Source organism: Otolemur garnettii, unplaced genomic scaffold (genome assembly GCF_000181295.1).
Source record: "Otolemur garnettii isolate 467f Iridium unplaced genomic scaffold, OtoGar3 scaffold00025, whole genome shotgun sequence".
In the NCBI taxonomy this organism is placed as follows: domain Eukaryota; kingdom Metazoa; phylum Chordata; class Mammalia; order Primates; family Galagidae; genus Otolemur; species Otolemur garnettii.
Genome location: NW_003852420.1, coordinates 13,776,245 through 13,783,559, shown reverse-complemented (window position 1 = coordinate 13,783,559; position 7,315 = coordinate 13,776,245). Strand labels below are relative to the sequence as shown.

Here is a 7,315-nt window from a genome sequence, read left to right as displayed (position 1 = left end):
AAACATTGTCTTCAAGGGATGCTACCACACAGCTTCCTTCCACCCAGCTCACGTCCTCCACGGGACCCTCAGGCTAGTGTGGACATCCTTTGAACACCGAGCCCATCTCTAAGACTCACTATGGCACCATGGCAGGTGTGTCACCTTCTGTAAAGTACCGTGGTCTGATGCTGCGTGGCAGGTGCACTGGCCCCCTGGTGGCCTTGCCCTCTCTCTCCCCCACACTTACAGTCAGGCCTTCTGCTTCCTGTGGACATAGATAGCAGCCACACCAACCATCAGCAGCATCTTGGGGCCCAGGAGGAAGGCTACCAGTGCTGGGTCTGCAAATCAGGGCACAGGAGAAGGCATGAGAGGGGTTACCCAGGAGTCCATTCCAGGGCCCTCCACTACCCCATCTGATGCTACCTGGGCCCATCTATGCCCTGAAGCTTTTGAGTCTGCACCCTACTCTGCTGCAGCCCGATGAAGAAGGCAGGATAGAGGCTCCACATTCTCCTCACTCAGCCCATCCCAGGCTGCCAGGTCATCCTCCGGGGGGAAGGGGTGAGGAGGATGTGTACTCAGGGGTACAGATGCCTGAGTTCCTTACTTCAGCCTCACAACCCAGGGGTCAGGGTGATTATGCTCATTCTGATGGGAAAGTGAGGCCCAGGGAGGGTCACAAGATTAGTGGGCTCCAAACCCTGGGAAGCCCATCACTGGTGTCCCTTAAGATGACTCCTAGGACTGGGTTGTTTGGGCCAAGACAAGTCCACCCTCTCAGGGTCACAGGAATCATGATGAAAGGGCATGCAGGGAGGGGGGCAGTTTCACCATGGAAGGGCTGCTTAGTCCCAGGGGTGGGGTGGGGGGGCCTCATGTTCTCAGGAGCTGGGGGATCCCTCGAGGGGCATGACCTAATGAAACCTGCTGGCTGGAACCCTGGTGAGTCAAGGGAATGGGTCTCAGCCTTGGGAAGGTCTCCAGCCCCACCTAGAGCACCTGTCCCACCATCAGGTATTTCTGCAGGACACAGTCCTGGGAAACACATGTTTAGTGTCTTTGCCATTTTACAGTTTTTGTCATTAAATGAAACATACATACTAGAATATGTATTTTACAAATTAAATGGTGCTGGTGGGTCTGTAAGGGCGGAGTGGAGAGCTCAGCATCTGCGGCTGCTGCACTGCTGGATGCTGGTAGTTCTCAGCTGAGGGGTTTTCTGGCACTTTCCTGTCCTTGATGAGAATGACACTGCACCGGTGACTCCTAGGAGTGAGCCCATCTTGCCCAAAGGCTGGGAGAATCAGAAGTATGAAGGCCCTCTCCTCTTAAGTGAAAACAACTGTAAAGGACCCCCTCAAGCAGGTGAGTCTCTGTCAGCCCCGGGTGGCCCAGCATCTCCCTCTTCAGCTCCTGTCTCCTCCCACCCTCTGACACGTCCACCTGATGGAACTCCCCGACGCTTCCTGCTTTCTTATATCCTTCTCGGAGTCTGTGTCTCAAGAAAGTGGACTTCGGGCGGGGAGAGCAGACTCTACAATCCAAGTTTGCAACCTGTTTCCTCATCTGCTGGTGGTGAGTGGACCCCAGGCTGGCCCTGGGCTGTGGTGGTTGGGGGTGCAATTGATAAAACCCTCATTGATAGATAACCGGGATGAGGTAACCATGGAAGGGAATCCCTTAACATCAGACATTTGAAAACAAACTGGGAAATGGTAGTTATAGGGACTATGGAATTGGAGGGCTGTCACCGGACACCAATCCTTTGGAGAGAGACAATGAGAAGTTGAGGGGTTAAAGCCAGAGGGCTTCTTGGTGTCACTGGAGGTTCTCATCCTCCGATAGAGGATTGGGTGGTGGACATCATCCTAAGGGGAGGAGTGCTATGAAGAAGGTTGTATTCTGGGCATCTAGGCTGCCATGTGAGGATGGGGCCCTGATGGGAAGCTGTAGGACCCTGATGTGGGAGCAGGTAATTGGGTTAAAGCATGCAAAGATCTTCAGTCAACTTCTGGGTTGCTGAGGGCAAGTATAGCTGCAGAGCTCCTTATCTCAAAAACATCTTCCCCAAACAAAAAGGTAAAAAAGGAAAAGTTAATTCACGTATTCATTCTTCTCAGAAGAGAGAATGCCACATGGCAAAACAACTGTGAGTCAGAAGAGGAAGATCAGAAAAGCCTGGTGCAGAATCTCTCCCTAGGCTGCCATCCTATCATCACCCAGACATAAGAAAAAGTGCAGGATCCTAAGCAGGGTTATTTGGAAATCGCTCCAGGAGTATCAGATCCACCCTATAGGTGAGAATACTGAAAAAGCATCCTGCACCTGCAGCTAACTAAGCCGACCATGCTCCTTTCCTCATGGGCATCTGCTGTGTAGTGGCTGCAAACTGCAACCTCCTTGGTAGTGTATGCGGCCTGTTGCTTGTATGGGTTGTTCTAAGGGACTTTGGAGACATTCCTTTCCAATAGAAGTTCATGTGTTAGACCTTGTGTGGTCCCCGATGTAGGCTCCAGACAGGTATGTATTGTGCCTTTGGAAAGCCCCAGGGCACTGTGGCCAGGATTCACATTGGCTAAGCCATCATGTCTATCCGCACTAAACTACAGAACAAGGATTATGTGATTGAGACCCTTTACAGAGTCAAGTTCAAGTTCCCTGGCCACCAAAAGATTCACTTCTCCAAGAAGTGGGGTTTTTACCAAGTTTAACTAAGATGAATTTGAAGACGTGGTGCTGAGAAGCGACTCATCCCAAATGGCTATGGGGTCAAATACATCCCCAATCGTGGCCCCCTGGACAAAGTGGTGGGCCCTGCACTCATGAGGACTTACGCTGTGTTGCCTATCATTTGCGCCTACCAACAATAAATCCTGCCCCCCCCCAAAAAAAAAGGAAAAGAAAAGAAAAAGAAAAAGTGTACTGCAGATCGGAGCACAGATTTCAAGGGATTTCAGAGCAAGGGATTTCAAAGTGCACCTGATTTAAAAGGGTTGGCACAGAAGCCCTGAGACCTCTAAATATGGCACCTGACATGGCAAAAGGGACATTGAATGCTGTGATTAAGTGAAGGATCCAAAAGGGTCATTGAATGATGTGACAGTGAAGGATCTTAAGAAGGGAGGTCATCCTGGATTATCCTGGGCATCGGATGTAATCACAAGGTCCTTAGAAGTGAAAGAGAAAGATAGAATAACTCAGAGAAAATGTGAGGATAAAAGCAGAGGTCAGAGTGAAGTGGGACCATTCACCAAGGGATGCCAGAAGCTTCTGGAAGCTGGAAAAGGCAAGGAAGGGGATTGTCCTTTGGAGCCTCCAGAAGGAATGCAGCTCTGCTGGCCCGTTTTAGACTTCTGGCTTCCCTGACTACAAGATAACAAATTTTCACGGCTGTAAGCTATTAAATTGTTGGCAATTTCTTACAGAATCAACAGAAACCCAATATAAGGAGGCAGGAATATTTTAAAAAGACAGATATGATTAAAAGGACAGGTATGACTTAAAGTGCATAATTTTGGCAGGAAACAGCACAAAGAAAGAAGTTCTCTTTAGCCATTGAGTTGTAGATGAAGAGTAAAAAGTGGGGACAGAGGGAAATTTAGGATCTTAAAAGAGAGTCAAAGAATTAAAGAATCCAGAACTTTCCCCACTCTCCAAACAAGGTAACACATTCCAAATGCCATTAACACACCTGGATTATGCCATCCTGAGAGAGGCCTATTAAGCTGGAAATATTGTAAAATACCCGAACCCCAGGATAAAACAGGGCATATTACTATAGACTCTGCAGACATCACGAGAATGATAATGGGGTGTTATGAACATTACACATAGTTCTGACTACGTATTCTTTAAAAAAGCACAACCTGCTACAATTCACCAAATATAGATCGAGTGAAATGCAGAATTTGGAATCATTCAACAAAGATGTCAAAGTCTCGACGTTTTGCAGGACAATTCTACCAAGCATGTCAGGATGAATTAAAACCAACTTTCATGCAAAGCAAAACAGTTGTAAAAGAAATCTATGGAAATCTGGATGTATATGCATTTTAAATGATACGTGTGTATGAGGGAATTATTGTAACAATTTTAAACAAAGTAAAGATTTAAAAAGTTAAAATATTATGAACTTGATAATATTGGTTTTGTAACGAAAAATTCTTAGTCATATGCCCACCTGATTGTAGAGTTTGCCTGCATCTGCCTGTGCAAACATGATGAGTTCTCAGTGGACATGACTGTGCACCCTCCGTACCCCTGTTACTGTGAGGGAAATTGCCCTCCACGTCCTCTCTTTCCTCTTCCAGGAAGCAAAGGCGTGGACCAAAGGTGACCTAGCAGTGCCTCATCAGAGGAGACCAATGCTGTAGGGCATGTTGGAAGGAGACTGGGCCTTTGAAGGGGATTTTTAGCAGAGTACCTTCCTGGTGTTACATGAGGAGGAAATAAGGTAAATTTTAGGTCTTTGGAATAATGCCCAGCTGAAGGAGATCATTCCTCTAATTAGCACAAATTTGCTTTTGAGGCATATGGTGGCTCTCTCCTTAGAACTCGGATTTACCTTTATGATTTTATACCTATCACCTGATCTAATGGCAGGAGGTCTTCAAGAACACCCCCACCCCTCGATTGCTCCCCAGGTCCTGGTTCTTCCTGTAAAAGTAAAAATCATTAGGGGGCTGAAGCAGGAAAGAGGATCACAGATGAACAGGAACTTGCATGTAGTGAATGTACAGAGAGGGCTTGTGATTACTGCTGGTCCATGATCACAAAGCAGGACACAGAGGGGCCGGAGCTGTGACCAGTGTTAGCCATCTCCACTGAACTATGTTAAACTTCACTTCCCTTTTTGAATTTCATACATTAGGTACTGTACCCTGCTGGTGTCAGGTTGCAGATATGGATGGAAGTTAAGGAAGGATCAGAGACCAGGTAGAGTCAGAGTAGGGAGGAGGGATGGGCTGAGGAGGAATAATGGGGACATAGCAAATGTCAGGTGGAGAAGGCAAGAGGAAGGACACCGTGAATAGGTGACCCCCTTCCTTGCATTTTTCTCCTGTAATATACATTTATGTCAAAAGATCTACCAAAGTGTGCACCAAACTCTTAGCAATAGTGACTTTTGGAATATGGGATTTGGGGGATGAATTGACTATAAACTTCTACTTTTTATTTATAGACTTCTAAATTATTTTAGAACAAGCATGAATTCTACTTTTAACATTTAAAAAAAGATAAAATTTTAAAATTTGTAGTAACCTCACCAGGGATGGTGTCTGTGCCCTGCTCCTTTGGTCTCACAAAGAAATCCAGGGCATGGCTTCTGCTGATTGGAGGCTGCCCGTCATGCTCCACCTGGCAGGTGAGCACCACGTTGTCTCTGTGGGCAGAGGAGGTCACCAGGAGCCAGCTGATCCAGTTGTAGGTCCCATCCTTGTTCTTTATGGAGGTTGAGGCTGTTTCTGTTAGGGAGACATTTCCATTCTCCAACCAGGTCAGCTGTAGTTTCCCAGGGTAGAACCTCTTCACCTGGCAGGTGACAATCACCTGGTCCCCTGCCATCATGGGCTGTTGGGTAACCTTCAAGATGGGTGGAACTGAAATGGCACAGGGTAGAACTTTGACTTTATGGCACTGGCAGGTCACAGAGAATGGGCTGAATAACTTAGCTCCCCCCACCAGGGCAAGGGCATTGCCCAGAAAAGTTCTAGGTATGCAGTAGATGCTCAAATATTAAGGGTACACTTTGCATATGAGTAAAAGTGCTAAGTTCGATGCTGGGCACATAGTAGGTGTTCAAGAATTGGTAGCACCTATTAGGGTATTACTGAGTGAAATCAACAAGCACCACCTCTGAGATGCAGTGAGAATGTAATAACTGCAGCAAAACAGGTGAAACCGCCAAGCACGTGGGGCGTGGCTCCCAGCAGGTGCTCAGTAACTGCGGTTGCTATTGGAGAAATAAGCAAAGTACCAGGCACAGTGCTTGGCACAGCAGATGCCATCAGAATGAGAGTGGCACATTGGGGTACATGGTAGGTGGGCAGGACAGTTAGGAATTATATTCCAGGCAGTTTAAGCCCTGGAACAAAAGCCACTGGTCCCTAGAAGCCATGCCCTGGAGGTCTCCTGCATCACAAAGAGCTGGGCTCACACCATCCCTGGTGCAGTTATGATAAATTTTTAAATTTTGCCTTTAAAAAATGTTGATGCTAGATGCCCATTTCTCAGTGGTTAGGGCACCTACCACGTGCTCCAGGGCTGATGGGTTCGAACCCAGCCCCAGCCTGCTAAACAAACAAACAAACAAAAATTAGCCAGGAGTTGTGGCCGGCGCCTGTAGTCCCAGCTACTATGAAGGCTGAGGCAAGAGAATCACATGAGCCCAAGAGTTTATGTTTGCTGTGAGCTATCACACCACAGCACTCTACCAAGTGTGACAAAGGGACCCTTTATCTGTCTCAATAAAAAAATGTTGAAAGTAGTACCCATGCTTGTTATAAAATAATCTAGGAGTCTATACATATAAATCACAATTTAAATGTCAGCTCATCTTCCCAAATCCCTCTGGCTGCAATTTTAATGTCAGCTCATCCTCCCAAATCCCCCTGGTTGCAGGTTTAATGCAAAGGGCTAGGCTTGGGCTGGGTGTGGGCTCCTCTACCTCGGATGGTGTCAGACAAGTTGGCAGTCCCACGGAGAGGGATCTTCTCCAAGGTGACATGGGTCACCTCACAGATGACCTGAGAGTGGACGTCTCCAGGGTCCAGCGCCACCCTGGCGGTGCTGTGTACACTGTAGGAGGCCTTTTCTCTTGCGGGGTCCACGGTGGTCTGGATGTTTGAGAGCTCATTCCCATTTTTGAACCACTTCAGGGTGATGTTTCGGGGAGAGAAGCCATGGGATTCGCAGGTGAAGGTGACTGTCTGCTTAGCTGTGGCCCTTGCTGGAGGACCCAAAACCATGGGGACAGAGGGTTTGGCTAAAAAGGAGTGTTAATAAAAGGAGACATGATCGCAACGACTCTCAGAAGTGACAGGCACATGACACCGCCAAGGACCTTCACAGACCTTATTGTTTAGTCCTGTGATAATGTTAGGGGGGTGGCGTCCTTATCGTCAGAGGATGTGTTGTGATTTTAGTGCCTCTGTAGACACAGGCACATATAAGAGGGGAAGGTCCCCTGCACAGAGGCTGAATCTAAGCAGACATTTGTCCAGACCGTCCTCCTCAGGCCCTGAGATCTGCTCCAGGGGAAGGGCCTGGCCAGGCCACGGTGGCCTCCACAGAGCTGTCCTCAGCTCAGGCTACTCTGAAGGCCCCACAC

At 47.8% G+C, this 7,315-nt stretch overlaps 1 protein-coding gene and 1 non-coding gene across 3 annotated transcripts in view; one reads left to right on the top strand and one right to left on the bottom strand.

Moving 5' to 3' along the window:
* Positions 1–231: 231 nt before the first annotated feature.
* Positions 232–7,315, bottom strand: part of LOC100944714 (signal-regulatory protein beta-1-like) — a 17,280-nt gene continuing 10,196 nt past the window's right edge. Inside the window, exons 3-6 of one of the 2 annotated variants that reach the window (XM_003788074.1) lie at positions 6,653–6,970; positions 5,248–5,585; positions 3,237–3,252; positions 232–323 (exon numbers count right to left, since the gene is read on the bottom strand). In XM_003788074.1, the coding sequence (XP_003788122.1) occupies positions 232–323; positions 3,237–3,252; positions 5,248–5,585; positions 6,653–6,970 (764 nt within the window). The remainder of the gene's footprint in view (positions 324–3,236; positions 3,253–5,247; positions 5,586–6,652; positions 6,971–7,315) is intronic. The other variant, XM_023512249.1, reaches the window with a different exon arrangement.
* LOC111724736 lies at positions 2,311–2,445 on the top strand. The gene has a single exon (XR_002772975.1). It is a non-coding gene; the product is annotated as a small nucleolar RNA SNORA70 (small nucleolar RNA).